Source organism: Ailuropoda melanoleuca, chromosome 3 (genome assembly GCF_002007445.2).
Source record: "Ailuropoda melanoleuca isolate Jingjing chromosome 3, ASM200744v2, whole genome shotgun sequence".
Lineage (NCBI taxonomy): Eukaryota > Metazoa > Chordata > Mammalia > Carnivora > Ursidae > Ailuropoda > Ailuropoda melanoleuca.
In genome coordinates this window covers 51,974,729-51,991,142 of record NC_048220.1, presented here as the reverse complement: position 1 = coordinate 51,991,142, position 16,414 = coordinate 51,974,729, and the positions used below count along the sequence as shown (strand labels likewise).

At 40.5% G+C, this 16,414-nt stretch overlaps 1 protein-coding gene across 5 annotated transcripts in view; it reads right to left on the bottom strand.

The window, feature by feature from the left end:
• Positions 1-1,558: 1,558 nt before the first annotated feature.
• Positions 1,559-16,414, bottom strand: part of IQGAP2 (IQ motif containing GTPase activating protein 2) — a 283,284-nt gene continuing 268,428 nt past the window's right edge. For all 5 annotated transcript variants that reach the window (XM_034656385.1, XM_019806525.2, XM_002925818.4 and 2 more), the window contains 6 exons: positions 14,608-14,695; positions 12,259-12,471; positions 10,304-10,464; positions 8,010-8,147; positions 6,671-6,779; positions 1,559-2,522 (listed from right to left, as the gene is read on the bottom strand). In XM_034656385.1, coding sequence (XP_034512276.1) covers positions 2,409-2,522; positions 6,671-6,779; positions 8,010-8,147; positions 10,304-10,464; positions 12,259-12,471; positions 14,608-14,695 — 823 coding nt within the window. In that variant the 3' untranslated portion in view covers positions 1,559-2,408. The remainder of the gene's footprint in view (positions 2,523-6,670; positions 6,780-8,009; positions 8,148-10,303; positions 10,465-12,258; positions 12,472-14,607; positions 14,696-16,414) is intronic.

The window sequence follows — 16,414 nt, the reverse complement described above, 5'->3', positions numbered from 1 at the left end:
TTTTCCTGGGTCTTTCCCATGTATACATGAGGCATGCATTTTAAACTTGTATTTGTTTTTCTCTCGATAATTTTTTATTACACGGCGTCTCAGCCACGACGCAGGAGGGAGGGAAAATTATTTTTCCTCCCTTACGATGGTTATGAGTCTTTAGTGGCTTAGGGTTATAAGACACAACTGTCCCTAGCTGGGGGTTCAGTCCTTCTGGGAGGGGCATGGGCCTTGGCTTCAACCATCTCTACATGCATACCTCCATTGGCTTCTTCCTGTTCACACTCCTTTTCTTCATCCCGGTTCTCCTTCTCTGGGTCACTCATTCATTCATGTGCCTTAAAGATCTCAAGTAGCCCTTGGTAGAATCTTCAACAACAGCCACACACTGTGGGCCAACAGAGAGAAAACATTCACCCCTTTCCTCGGGGGTACTGGCAGGATAAAAAGGTCTATATTAATACAGATAACACTCAAGCGTAATGTTCGGTGTTGCAGTAAGACAAACTCCCTTCAGAGATACTATGAAAGGTTAGCTTTTGCCTCCCACCATTTTTTCCCTTAAGTTTGGCTCCTCTGACACATTTCCATTAACAATCTTTCCTGGAGCCCAAGGGAGGAAGTTTAAGCTACCTCCTACTGCCCCTGGCTCCTGTTCCTCACGTAATCTTGTAGCTGCAGGGGAGGACAAGGTCTATTCACAAGATGACACCTAAGCAACTCTATGTTTATTTGCTTCCTTTTAGGTATGCTGGTCTGAGTCTAAGATTAATGCACCCCCCCCCCCCCCCCCCCCCCCCCCCGCCCCGGAACTCTTAAGCTAGTGAGCACTGTTTTGAGCATTGTTTAGACAAAGGGCATTTTCTCTTTGTTAAAAATATGTACAGCTGGAAACGGTCACTGAAGGGGCAGATTCTATTTTAAAAATTTGAACTTTCCAAATTCTGCCGGCCTCACACTTAAAGTTCATTTGTGTCAAATGTGCCTAAGTTACACTTTCTCAATGTTTTGTAATCTCTGTGGAAAATAAAGCCTGTCGAATGAATGAACAGTATATCGAGGGTTCGGGGTTCCAGCCTGAGAGTCTGGATTACTATAGCTGAGAGTCACGGAGATAGCTGCCCCGTCCCCAGCAATCACTCATTCAGTACTAGCACCTTTTCACTGGGTACCTGGCTGCTTAGCTGGGGAGCTTCTTTCCCAGCCTCTATTGAAGCTAGTGTGGCAGCATGACTAAGTTTTGGCCAATTGACGTAAGCAGAAGTGACACAGGCAGGCCCTGGACTTCTTTCCCTCTTCTGGGGCTGGGAATCAGTGATAAGGACAGAGCCAAATGGCCAGTCTGGGCCCTAGATAATCTTGTGGGCCTGCTCACTTACCTTTGAACTGCTGAATTTGACAATAACAAACTTCTCTCTTGTTCCAGCCACAGGGTTTTGGATCTCTTGGTCACAGCAGCTTTACCAGGTACAGCTTCAGGTGGACTGTTTCTTTTCCTGATAAGTCCCATCAAGAACCTTCTACCCACTACATGCGTAAGATTTATTAAGACAACTAAAAAGCCAAATTTATGTAATTCAGTAACATTTATTTTACATAAAACAATTTTCAAAGAATACATTTAAAAACCATCTAAATACTGATTTTATTGCATTACAAAAAATTGAAAGGTGAATTTAAGTATTCAAATAAACTGTGAGGGGTGGAGGTCGGGGCTTAAGATCGCTACCGTGGTGTTCCTTGTTACTTCAAGGCTCTGGGAACAGGAGTCTTCACCGTGAGGCAGTAGTGCACTTCATTTAGTAGGAATAAATCACATAAAATATATACTTTTATACAGAAAGTGTTATTGTATTATCACTTTCAATTACTTATAAAAACTTCACTTTGAATTGCACAAAACTTCTTTAAAATTGGTAACTCCCAGAAGGTAGGGCTTAGTACTAAGTATCTGTGTAAATAATTCATTACAAATAATTAGGTTTCCATTTCTCCATAGACAAAAAAAAAAAAAAATCTATGAAGAATTACATTATTCAAATGGGACATTTAAAATTTTTTTCATAGGAAAATAGGTTTACAGATTTGTCTCTAGTCATCTAAACTTATTTTTTCCCTACTTTAAAACAAATCACAGAATGTCCCAAGTTTTAAATCAGAGTACCTATACCACAGTATAAAGTGGAAGTGTTTACGTTAATTCATTTCTTTTGGATTATTCTACCATAGTATCAGATTATCAAAAAGGCACATGGGTACATTCTTCAGAATAGTTTTGGTCTTTTTTGTTTTTTTTTTTTTTTAAAAAACCACACATTTATAAGCAGTGATTTCAATCATGTTTAACAACAAAAATATTAAACAGATTCGTTTCTTAATCCAGGTGATACAGATTCCATGAAATTTCTGTAGGCACTTCACTTTCCATAGAACTTCTTGTTCAGCAGGTATATGAGAAGGTTCACATTCACTTTAACCTTATCAAACATTTTCATTACAGCTACTCCTTCATACTGCATCTGAAGTAAATCCTGAAATGGGAAGATCATCATTAAATCTCAAATTTGACATTTTGCACATTTAAAAAACATTCTAGAAGAATCTGTGGACAAAAATAAGATTCAGTTGACCTAACTATGGAGTGTGCATCAAAATCATCCTGTTAAATACACAAGCTAGTTAGAACACAGATCACTGGGCCCCACCCACCGGAAGTTCTGACTTTTCAGCTCTGGGGTGAGGCCCAAGAATATGCATTTTAACAAGTTCCCATGTTATGATGGCATGGTTGGTCTGAGTGCCATATTTTGAGAATCACTTACCTAAATGAAAGAAAATAGATTTTTAGAATTGGTAAGCACTGTATAACAGAAAACAATCATCAAGTTAATATCAGATATGTAATTATACTTTTTAATTGAAAAATTAAAAATACAAATATTCAAGCAAGATGGAGTATAGCCTTTACAATAGTGGTGCTTTCTACAGTGGAGCAAGCAAGGCGATTCTTTGGGGAGCAAAAAGAATATGAGAACTCCTATTTATTCTTATTTTTTTTCATCCTTTAAACATTTAAATTTTGTATATCTATTTTATATAGTATATTTTAAGTTTAGTAGTAGGGGCATGTAGACTTTATAAATGCATATGTAGAAATGGGGATAAATGATCATGTTATGTACTGAAGCTGTGTGACAGAAATTTGGACACCCCCCTAGAAAGCAAGTCCTTTCTGATCTAGACTACTTCTGTTCCTGTACTGAGAACAAGTCCTTACTCTTAAGTCAGTCTATCATTCTATGTTCCACTGCCACCATATAAACAGAGGAAGTCAACTCTTGCTAAAATTAGGACCTGGGTCACACTAGTCAGATGCATGACATAAGCGGCAATGTTTCCTAATACCACAGGACAGGGGGTCTTTCCCAAATAGATCAGATCATTCTTGAGATGCCATAGACTAATATTCAGACCTCATTTTCTCGTTCCCAGCTCTGGAAGCTTCTTGGTTCTTAATGATAATGTCTTGCATCTACATTAAGCAAGGCTACTTGCTTAACTTCCATTAAGAAGTTGGAATCATCTTTGAGGGAACTTTGGCTGTTTCCAGCTTCCTCCTCCACTTCTTCAATTACCTCCAACTGTACTCTGCTCTAGGTTAAGAGACACCTGAATCAGATGGGCCCCCAAGGTGGAGAGCAAAGGAAATGACTGCACTTGTGGATGGAAGACCAGATTTGAGACTTAACTTGACCATTTGCTATCTTATGACCTTGCAACATCACACAACCTCTCTGAAGTTCTGTTTTTTTGCGTGTAAATTGAGAGAACACTGCCAGCTTCACAGGGGTGCTGTTGGGCATAGGAGATCAAGGGCTATGGGCTCTTTGTAAGCCATCCATGCCTTGTCAGGATTAACTGGAATCCTGTGAGGGGGCAATGGAGCCAAGCGATGAAGAACTTGGACTCCAGCTGCCTGTTGCATAACGAGCTCTCTGAACCTCAGTTCTTCATCTGGGAAAGGAAGAGAGTCGACCTTGTAGCCCTTGATGAACACTGGTCATTATCTGTGCAAGGAGAACGTATTCACTTAAGTCACACCCTCCTGTTGGGTATACTGCCAATACCTATAGGATTTAATTAGGATATCATCTTTATGAACTGAAGAAAGAGTGGAAGAAGACAACCTAGAAATAATGCTAGAAGTGATCTCCCTTAATTCTCTTAAAATTTCTGTCCTGTTGCCAATCCTTGTCTCACACTAAAGACCTGGCCATCATATCCTCTTTGGTAATTCATGTGGTAATGTAATTGTCTGAAGGCCTTATGGATAAACAGAAATCTGACTTTATTAGCTATTAGATGCACGGCTGGCTACTGGGGCATTTAACCTGTGCAGGGTCCCATGATCAGCAGGGCCCTGCACTTAGGTTAAGGCTCTGCTGTTACTAATTTGAAATTCTCAATAATTCTGAATAAGGGGCTGCACATTTTCATTTTGCATCAAGCCCTGCAAATTATGTAGCTAGCCCTGGTGATATATTAATGACTTTAAGAATCTGGGGCATATTAGCCACCTGTATGCAGCTAAGGAGTAAAATTTCACCATCAATTATGTGTACAGATGAATGGCATGAATAGCTAATCCTACTGCACACTGAATCCTTAACAAAGGAGCAAGTGAAGCTTGGAATTTGCACCACTGTTCAAAGGAAGTCCCATGGAATTCCTGAGGCCTCTCTGGACAGGTGTCTCCTGGTCACGTGGAATTCATCTGTCCAGCTGATGCTGATTGGCCTTGGGTCATTTCCTTCTTGACAAACGCACGGTATGTCTTTGCCACTTCTAAAGAAGAATGACTAACCGAGACAATTCACTTGGGAGCACATTCTTTTCTCTTCCCATATTTATCTAAGTGGTACATAAGGTCACTCAAGATTTTCAGTTAAATTGTTAGATGGATATATTTAGTGACATTTAAAATAAGGTGGAAAATACTACTGTTCACTTATGTATACTTTTCATAATAACACATTATCTTTCATTTTCTCTTTAGACTCTAATTTACTCCATGACCTCAATGGCCTTATCATACTCACTTAGTTCTAATTTTTCTTTTTAAGCTACAAGGAATGCTAGACCGAAAAGAAGGGATTGGCATCTTCTCCTAGGAGGGGAGTCATTTCAGGGCTCTTGGCCACTGGCTCAGTGGGCAGTGAGGCTAGAACCTGTCACTTGCAGGGGCTCATCAAGATGGTTTGTTTAGATACATACAGAATACCTGGGAACCATTTTACAAGTAATCTGGGACCCAGGTAATTAGGTGATATTTCCATTTAAAATCTCTTATGTGAAAAAGAAAAACTCAAATAATTCTTTTTCTTTTTTTTCTTTAAAGATTTTATTTAGTTATTTGAGAGAGCGAGACAGAGCGAGGAGAGCACAAGTGGGGAGGACAGAGAGAAGCAGACTCCCTTGCTGAGCAGAGAGCTCAGACATGGGGCTCGATCCCAGGACCCTGGGACCATGACCTGGGCTGAAGGCAGACGCTTAACCGACTGAGCCACCCGGGGCCCCTCCAATACTTCTTTTAACCGATCCTACACTAAGGATTAAGAAGAGGTTGGGAGTAGATAAACATTTGGTTGCACACTCCCTTTATTTTCTGTTACTGTGGTGGTTTTTAGACACGAAAATAGGATGTCTCACTTTTTACTCAAGTATGTTTAGCTTAAATGTGGTTCTTATGAGAAAAAGGCAATAATTCAGACTACAGACACCATTTTTCTACTTACAGATAACTATTTTGCACAATGTCTTTCATTCTTATCATCCTAAGCATTCAACAGATATTTTAAAAAAGATATATTTATTTTAGAGAAAGAGAAGGAGAGAGAGAGAGAGAGCACGCATGGGGGGGGAGGAGAGAGAATTTTTAAAAGATAAATTTTTAAAAAGATAAATACATAAATATGTATTTATTTGAAAGAGAGAGAGAGAGCATGCAAGCAGGAAGGAGAGAGAGAGCATGCAAGCAGGAAGGAGAGAGAGAGCATGCAAGCAGGAAGGAGAAAGAGAGAGCATGCAAGCAGGAAGGAGAGAGAGCGAGAGCATGCAAACAGGAAGGAGAGAGAAAGAGAATCTGAAGCACACTCAGTCCTGAGCACAGAGCTCTCACGACTGACTGTGAGATTAGGACCTGAGCCAAAACCAAGAGTTAGAGCTCAACAGACTGAGCTACCCAAGCGCCCCCTAAGCATTTAGCTGATTTAATACACTAATGTAAAAATGATTCTAAGAAGGAGAAATGAAATAAGGAAAGTTCCAATCCTGGGCATATGTACTCTTAGAAAGAAATTCAAGTTCCTCATAAAAGAAAACTTTCCAACCTTAATAGCTCTCAATACTTTTATACTATATTAATCCTCTAAGTTTCAAAATGGAAACATGCCTTAACACTGACCACTATGGTTTGCCACCTAAAAGCATTTTGGGTTCCAATATTTTGAAAAATCAGAGCTTTTAAAAAAATGATCCATGCTTAAAAGGCTAATATTGGCAAATAAGTCTTGAAGGGGTCTTCTGGTGAACTTCACTGTTACGAAGGGTAGAAGCCAGGGGAGGCACAAAGGCCCCACGTTATAAAACTCACCCCCATTTTGCAGAAATCCCTGCTTACCTGAATATTGAGCTGTACCTTTTCCATCTCAACACCAAGGAATTTTGATCTGACATCAAAGATGCCCACATCTTCAGTAGATACGATATCAAATGTAACATTTTTAAACCTAGTGAAGAAAGGAACACTCACACACATGGAACTGCAAATTTATGTGTAAAGCTGATACAAGTTAGTGGGATCTTTAGTTACCATGCTTAGTGCAAGGTCCACTGGGAAAATCCTAAGGAAGTCCCCCAAACCTCCCATCATACCCCTTCCCCACTCTGCTCACTAAAACTGGGTTTGGAGGCCCTTGTTGGAACTGTAGCCGAGAGCACTGAAGTAGGTGCTTTATTACAAAAGAAATGTATTAAAATATGGTCCTTGTTCTTAAAGAACATAAAATATATTTGGAAATAGGAGGTTCGCAGAACATGCGGATTAAATATTGACTTGAACTGCTGAGAGGCCAGTTGAATTTTATTTTATTTTACTTTATTTCCTTTTAAAGTAGGCTCCACCCCCAACATGGAGCCCAAGGCCGGGCTTGAGTTCACGACCCTCAGATCAACACCTGAGCTGAGATCAACAGTCAGACGCTTAACCGGCTGAGCCACCCAGGTGTCTCCAGCAGTTGAATATTTTGGATGATTTCTTTTACTGAAACTACAAAGATGAGGAAGCATGTTCTCTGAGTGGGTGTAGTCAAGAGAAGGTTTGCTGGGATAAATGGAATAGAGGCCAGGCCCGGAGAAAAGGCAGGAGTTAGAGAGGATCGCGCACGGTGAGTCCGGCTCCCCCCAGCGGTGATGGGGCGCAAGGCTCAAGGTCCCTTTAGACAGTGAACCCACTGACACGTGGTGCGGGGCTGCAGAGGAGGGGTTCCATTTTCCCCTCTAGGTCAAATACACACACCAACAGCACACGCAGCTGGCTCCGCCCCAGGTCCTGGCACACAGTCTGTGGCTTCGAAAGGAGAAAGGTACTATTTTGCGCTTGTAAATAACTCTTACCATGCAAGACCCAAAGACAGCTTTTGGTTCTCACTGATATGACTCAGTTCTTTTGGTGGGAAAGGGGAGGCTGGCAAATCCAAACGCACTGGACCAGCCATGGGAAACCCAGTGACCTGCTGGGCACTTCCTACAACCCATGGCACCAGGTGCTGGGGGTCTGATGGGAAGACTAGAGATTACAGGACACGTATTTCCCCCGTCATCTGTAATCAGGGGTAAGCCTGGACAGACGTGATGAAGCTCTCTTCAAAGGCCACAGGAAACCGAAGAGAAGGGAGTCAGATTTTATGGGAGTGATTAGAGGGCGCTTGTGTTCTGTGCAGATTTCTGGTCACACTCACTGGTTTGTCTGAAGGTCGTCTATCCCCAGGAGGACACCTTTCTCATGCAGCTTTGCCGCCGTGTACCTCACTGGCTTAGATCTCTTTGTCCCTTTGGGTTCTCCTTTTCCATCTAGTTTAATTGATCTTCGAGAATTTCTGCGAAAATAAGAATCAACTGTCTGTCGTCATGACGGCAAAGTCAGGTTTCCGGTGGTGCAATAACCCGGCCAGGGTGCCCACCACTGCGCACAGTGGGCCCCATTGCTCTGAATATGAAACTCTTTACCATAAAACCTCACTACTGAAATATCAGAGAAAGCTATTTTCAAAGTGACCGAAGTTTGAATGACAGATTAACATTTTTCATAAAACTTGTCCTCTATTTTCTCAGGCATATTGAGTTACGTGGCTATCTTAAGTCATTCTGCAAGCAGCTGTGGTTCATTAATCTCAGCTACATAGTCCTAAGTAAAGCTATCATTAAGAGTTCTTTAGTTCACTTAATAAATAACGATGTGGCCAGCAATGTTCTAAGTGCTTTATGAAGATTGCCTCACATTTGCAAAATTGACATTTCCATAGTACTTTGAAATAAATAAAGTCCTTTCTTATTGTTCGTTTAGATCTCATAACAATGCTTGTGAAGCTGGTAGTCCTCCTGCCACCTTAAAAATGACAAAATTGAAGTTCCAGAGAAGTTCACTGGGCTAGGTCACAGATCACACAATGTAGGAGGAAATTAGAATGCAAATCCAGCTCACCTAACTGCAGAGCTTGTAAAATGCCTTCAAGTAGTTGCAATAAATGAGTAAAAAAAAGCCCTCTAACAACCTTATTTCTACTGGTATTATTAGCTTGATCAACTTCTTCTTCCCAGGAACAGAGTAAACGTAATTTACAGCCTACAAGCAAATGAATTAAAATTCAGAGCTAGTGGGGCCCAAATAGATGGGGTTTAAATTTGCTTGCCTCCCTTCATCAAATCTATGATTAATGCAATTGATTTTTCCGTATAGCACCATTTCCTACTGTCAATTTGACTACATGGATTACATGAAAATACTGCATTACATATTTAAATGGGTAATTAAAATTCGATTAGTATCGACCTTAGTCTAGGAGTAAGAACAATCATGAGCCAAGAATACTCATTAAAAGTGGCTTTGTTGTGTATAAAAACTCTGTAATATGTACGCTAGTGGGTAATAGGAAACTGCCAAATTTTGTCTTTTCTGTTGATAGTAATTTGTTTTTAAAGATTTTATTTATTTGTCAGAGAGAGAGAGAGCACAAGTAGGGGAAGAGGCAGTCAGAGGGAGAAGCAGGCTCTCTGCTGAGCAAGGAGCCCAAAGTGGGACTCGATCCCAGTACCCCGGGATCATGACCTGAGCTGAAGGAAGACACTTAACCAACTGAACCACTCAGGCATCCCTGTCAATAGTAATTTTTTAAAACCACTAAGCAATTTTAAAGGTTTTTAAAATTTATTTGAGAGAGCGAGAGAGAGCACACAGGAGCGAGGGGGGTGGTTAGTGGAAGAGGGGTAGAGGGGAGAGAGAATCTCAATCAGACTCCATGCTGAGCCCAGACCCCGTGTGGGCTCTGCCTCACAACCCTGAGATCATGACCTCAGCTGAAATCATAACTGACTGAGCCACCCAGGGGCCCCACTAAGCAATTTTAAATCATTAGGCTGCATTCCACGATTAGCAAATGCCTGGAGTTATCTAACATTAATACTGTTTATTGTAAACATTCAAAAAACAAGAGTAGCTTTAATTTTTTTTTTTTTAAAGATTTTATTTATTTATTTGACAGAGATAGAGACAGCCAGTGAGAGAGGGAACACAAGCAGGGGGAGTGGGAGAGGAAGAAGCAGGCTCATAGTGGAGGAGCCTGACATGGGGCTTGATCCCATAACGCCGGGATCACGCCCTGAGCCGAAGGCAGAAGCTTTAACCGCTGTGCCACCCAGGCGCCCCTAGAGTAGCTTTAATTTTTATCATAGTGTTCAAAGACACCTTTGACTAAAACAGACAAAAGGAAAAAGGAGAGTGCTTCCCCAAGTGTTACAGCTACTTGCTTAAAATACAACAGACTGAGCTACTCGAACTCCACTGCTGATGGGCAAAAGTTCCTAAATGCACTTCTGACTTCTTAGATCACAATGGCCAATCACAAGATTGAGATTCTAGTGTTTGGTTATAAAACAGAGCAAGCAGTTTGCTTCCAAGCCCCACTGTCCAGGATTGTAAAAAACAGACCCCCCTCTACACCAGGACACCACTAACGGACATAGGATTTTAACTTACCTTCTTTTCAGGTTGTCTAAACAAGTCTTTATGTAGGTGTCATAGTAATTAATCTGCTCTTCATAAAATGCCGCTTTCTCATTAAGTGCCTTCAGGGTCTGCTGAAGTTTGGCCAATTCAGCTTTTCGAAGCTTACGATGTATTCTTTGATTTCGAATGTCCTAAAAGAACAAGCCAAGGCTATAATACGAGATTTAAGGAGGTGACTTTATGATACTGCCAATGTGGGAAAGAAGAATGTGGACTATTAAGTCCCTATTTGTGACCATTAACCTGTAGCTTCCCTGTGACCTTAATCTCTGAACACTAAAGTGTCCCTCCTTCGTTGCTTATACTTCAGACTGGCAAGGGCCCATATTTCACTTTAACAGAGTTGCTAAAGTTTATTTTTTCCTTGATGGAAAAGCAGAGAAGCATTTTTGGAATAACCATACAATTAATTTAAGGAAAAATAGCGTTTTAAGAGGGGCCTGAGGAAGACTTTCCCAGGAGACAGCAATGTCTTCAGAATGTGTTCAACATTCCACTTTGAAGAATACTTTACCTAGAAAGGTGTACATGTAATCAATGCATTCATTTTAGAAATAAGTAAAAACAAACAAAGAAACAAACCCCAATGTACGTTTTAATCAGGGAAATATTTCTCAAGGTTTCTAAAAACAACTGAGTTCTCAAGACTGATTGGAAAGATTTAAATAGAGTTCAGAGAACATTAAGTTGTCGAAGCTTCTTACAACTTACAGGAGCTAGGCTATATTTAAACTTACAGACATAAGATTTATTTAGAATTCTAACATAAACGATGAAAATGTTTCGTTTAAGAAAATGGTGCTTGTTTAATATGATTTTCCTTATGTGGACAAATTAAAACACATTCCCCTAGGAATCTGGGCAGACACACATTCACCCTTAAATAACAATTCTCCAGTAAACAGAATCTTTTGGAGGATGCCTTCCTGGTAGCCTCCCCTCTTTTTTTTTTTTAAGGCAAAAGCATTAATTTCTCTACTAATTATTCCCAGAGAGAAATATTTTCCACCCCAGAGCCATGGAAAGAAATGTGACTTCCCTTGAGTCACTTAGGCTCGGAGGACTAAGTCTACTGCTCTAAGTGACCATAACTTTCCATGGAAGAAAGCAGCAGAGTTGATTTTCCACCAAGAAGGTGAGAACGTTTACTTTTTTTCTGATCACTTGATTGCCTTTCACCTCCAGACCCATTTTAATTTGCATATTTGGATAAAAAGAATGAAATGTCCTTTTGACACATATATATGTCCTTATCCTTGGCAAACAGATCTCAGCCATTTCCTGTGATGCTTCCTTACACTAATTTGAGATCCTTTTCTCAGGAAGTTTCCCAACTGTAAAAGTACGGGATGAGAAAACAGAAAAAGCACGCTTGAAGTCTTCACTGCATTTAGGCTCAACTGCTCAGAGGCACATTCTCAGGGACACAGAGTTACTATCTCAGTGGCAGGTCCTAAGAGCAACTGGGCTATATGACATCTAACAAGAGAGACCTCTCATTGAAGTATCATTTTTAAAAATATTAAGTATTGGGGCACCTGCCTGGCTCACTCAATAGAGCATGTGACTTGATCTCGGGGTTATAGGTTTGAGCCCCATGCTGTGTGTAGAGATTACCAAAAAAATAAAATCTTAAAAAACCCTCAAAACTTAGTAGGCATTGCTTAAAGGTATAGATGAAACTTGTCTATTAAATTTCCTAAGCATTTATTTCTGGTGTGTGCCAAATGTCCTAATGACTTGGGGAAGTTGTGAATTTTTTCTATTAAAAGTCATCAATAGCTTTGAAGTCTTTGAAAATCTATAGTATTGACCATGGCAATGCAACTATGAATCTGTTATGTCACTTCAGAGAGTGCCTAGCATGTGACCAATGATTAGCAAATGTCTGCTAAGTGAGGAAGAAGAATACTATTTCCAAAAACCTTGGCAATCTCATTGAGAATGTCTTGGTATTTATTCTCGGATGACACGTGTCCAGTTTGTTCCAGTGTCCTAAGATTCCTCTGGATTTTCCTCTTCTTCTGCTCCAGGGGTAGCTGGGCATCTTCAACCATAGACTGACTATGCTTCATTTCTTCTGGAGCCTGGGAATCTATAATTGCACGGCTCACCATATCTCTGGCATGATCTGTTTCCTGAAAAAGGAATATCAAGATGGTGACTTTTCTCTGATTCCCCAGTCTCACAAATCCATAAACTGTACCAGGCAAGTTAATGTCAAAATAAAAGAAGTCCTCAAGTCAGAGTCCAAAGACCAGAATCAGCTTACGTTCTTCACGGATTTTGAATAGGTCTTTGGGAAGGGATTATTTCATCTTTTTGAGAAATACAGCAATGGTGGCAGGCTTACTTTGAGCAAAATCCTCAATGGCTACTCTAGGGCTAAGATGAGAAATCACCTGAGTAATGAACATATTATAGTGGATAACTGGTATTTTCTAATTCCCTGGATGGAAGGAGTTAAATTCCTGGATAGCTCAGTTGAGGAAACTAAAACTACATTCTTCATTAAAACACAGCTATGAGAACACCCAGAGCATCGAGAACCCAGCTGAACTCTCACACATCAGCCGTATTTACGGAGATTGGTAGTAGCTATGAGGGCAGAGACCTTTATTTTTAGTAAGGGAATAATGCTCAAACTACCAACTCTGAAAAACCTGCAGGGTGTCGGTGTCTTTGAACCAAAGGGAATAAGACTACTTTAGTTCATACTAAGTTCCCAAATAAATGATTAGTAAATGAATGACTGAATAGAATTTGGACAGGTTGTTAAAAAAAAACAGTACTAAAAGGAGACTGGTGATATTCCCATTTCATTAGACACCTGATTGACACAATATAAAGTCTGAGGACACAAATATTATTAGATGACAGGCAGATCAATATCCTGTACATGGCAATAGTGTACCAGCTCAGTGGTCAACATTAACTGCAGCACTTAATAGGTTATTGGACACCTACTATGTGCCAGTTATTATTCTACCCACTTAACATGCTTTAAATCATTTATTATTGCTGTGAATTACACACTATTATTATTCCCATTTTATAGATGAGGAAACTGAGGCAGAGAAATCCTTCTTCGTGCCTAGAATTACATAATTAGGTCCTGAGGACTGTACTTGATCTTGGGAGTCTGCATTCTCATAACTATGCTACATTTGGGGAAAAATTAAATATTCAACAAGGACTAAAATTCTCTTACTAAATTACTAGGATATTCCACCCACATTGTTTAAAAATATTCACACGTTAGCAAACACCAGATAACTTGAAGTTTCATTCTACATATTTTTTAAATTAAAAACAGTCATTTCTTGGCAACCAATTACATGAAGAATGATTCAGGAATGGGGCGCCAGGGTGGCTCAGTCTGTTGGGTGTCTGACTCTTGATTTCCACTCAGATCATGAGTGGAAATTAGGGGATTGAGCCCTACGTCCTACATCGGGCTCTGTGCTCAGCAGGGAGTCTGCTTGAGGATTCTGTCTCGTCTCTCCCTCTTCCTTTGCCCCTCTCCCTACTCACGTGCGCGCACTCTCTCTCTCTCAAATAAGTAAATAAATCTTTAAGGAAAAAAAGAATGATTCAGGAAAATTATGTGTTGCTCTGCTAAGAAGTACCTAATGAGATAATTTTGCTAACTTTTGTTTAGTGAGTGGCAATTATTGATACGAAAGCAACAGCAGTGAATTAATTTAATTCAGAATGAACTAAACAAACAATGATGCATTTTAAAAGATGCTGATAACAACTTTAATGCAAGATTGTTAAGAACCTTTAGTTATTTACAGCACGATAATGGTGCTCTGACCTGATGGACTCAAGACATTCACTTCTGAAGCATTTGGAAAACAGTTTTAATGTGTGAGACGCTTGTTTCAAGTTAGCAAGTGAGTCGCAAGGTATGAAAGGTATTTTTTAACATCCTATTGACCAGAACTTTTAACTGACTTATCTGTCCACCCACTGTATGATAAGGTTTATGATGAACATTAAGAGGCTTTAAAAGACCTATAATTATCTTCCTAGTCTAGGACAAAATGACATTGAGCATACATTTGGTGCTGCATTTTATATTTCATTCCCGTCATAGCGATTTTATATTTATGACTGAACTCAGCTGGCTAGAGTAACAGATAACTTTCCTGACTTCAAACCGGGTCAGTTTCATTGTCTTTGCCGTAACAGTAAACACCGGACATGAAGATTAAGAAAGTCAACTCACATACATGGTACTGATTATTTTACACTGAAAGACCAATTACCTGTTGTGTCGTGGCTGGTGTCTCCAAGATTTCGGTCAATGTGTTCCCTGGTTGGTTCCGGATCACATCAATTATCAGCTTTTTGGTCCTTACAAAATTGAGAAGGAAGAGACAGACCTTCAGACAGCAGTCCCAATGCACGACCATCTACCTCTCCCCTGTGCGTCTTTGTATGTGTTACACGAACGCATACAAAAATGAAGCTTCAAAGATAATCCCTTAAAATAGAAGAGTCTTTTGGAAATTCACATCTGCTCTGAGGCTCCTGCAAGTTTGTGAATGCTTGATAATCGAAGTCTGGGTTTTACATAGTGGGTGTTGTGGGATTATGCTGTCAGTAGCAGGGGGACAAGTATGGCATTAGAGTCCTTCTCAAAGTACTCTTTCTTTTTAGACCGAGACTGCTTTTGACAAGCAGGAGGGACGTGCTGCTGATACAGGCCGCTACAGTATAGGACGCAGGAATGATATCTAATACCCTCCCCGCTTCCTGCCGTTACTAACATTTAAGCTTCTGAGCCTGTTTAATACTTTAGAAGCCTTTAGGAGCCAGTCCATCGGTTACTCTGCCTGGTCTGAGAAAGTTATGGAACAGCTGGAAGGCCAGTGGGAGCAGCGGTCCCAGGTGGGCTGGGGCGGTTTTGGCTGCCGGCTGGCACAGCAGCGAAGTGGGTGGGGTGCAAGAACCTCAGGTGTGGTGGACAGCTCACGGAAGGGCTGTGTCCTTATCTTCAGGTGGCAGGAAACAGAGGAGCTGCTCAGTAAAACGTTAACAGCTAGGAAACCCCACTCAAAGTGCTAAAGCCCCATTACTTTCTCACATGCGTCCTTCATGGCAATCCTACTCAAAGATCGGGTTATGTAATGATGTGAGAAGATTTCAACATAAAAGGCAAAGTTCAAGTGTGTGTACTTTTACATGAGTGGGAAAATTATTAGATATAGCTTCCCTTCCAAAAAATAGCCACATAAAAAGAAGCTGCCTTAAATTATTAACAGGTCTAATCGATGACTGAACTTTCACTGATCTTGCCGCCCTGTTGTGTTTAACATCATTTCTTTCAAAGGCATTGCGTCCCATCACTGCGTGATGTATTTCTTCTTCATCTACGCAGGAAATGTTCACACGGCACGAAAATGGGAAAATGAAAACAAAACACTGTTTTGAAGCATCGGGGCACACGGCAGAGGAAGCCCTCAAAGTGAAGTCCAAATATCTGATTTTTTTAAAATAGGAATAATCCAATAAACCATCTGTAAACATTATTTTTGTCGTTTCTTATTTACTGCAGGTCTGTATGAGAAGAATGATTACAGCCATTTCCTCTGACCCCTGACCTTTCACTGCTGGGGATTTACAGGCTGTCTGGGAATGTCCAAACACTCCCCCGAGGGTCCAAGGTGGATACACAGCTAATTATAGCCATGCGGGACAGGGCGCTGTTCTTAAGGCGGCTGTAGCTTAGAGAGCCAAGTCTGGTTTCCTTCTCACACGACTCCCTCTTCAATCATCATTGATGTATTCAACAGGAACATCAAGTTAAAAATAAAAGCACTGGATGATTTTAAAAGTGTAAACACAGTGATAGTTTCATATTTGAAATAATATTCTAGGAACCAGTTATGAACTATCTTTCCAGAAAACTCCCAGCTCATTTCTTTAGAGAGGTCTCTGATGACCAAAATGACTGGGGTCACTAAAGCATGCCCTGCCAGGGACAAAGAATGTGTGTCTGTTAAGGAGTTGCTCAAGGGGCGCCTGGGTGGCACAGCGGTTAAGCGTCTGCCTTCAGCTCAGGGCGTGATC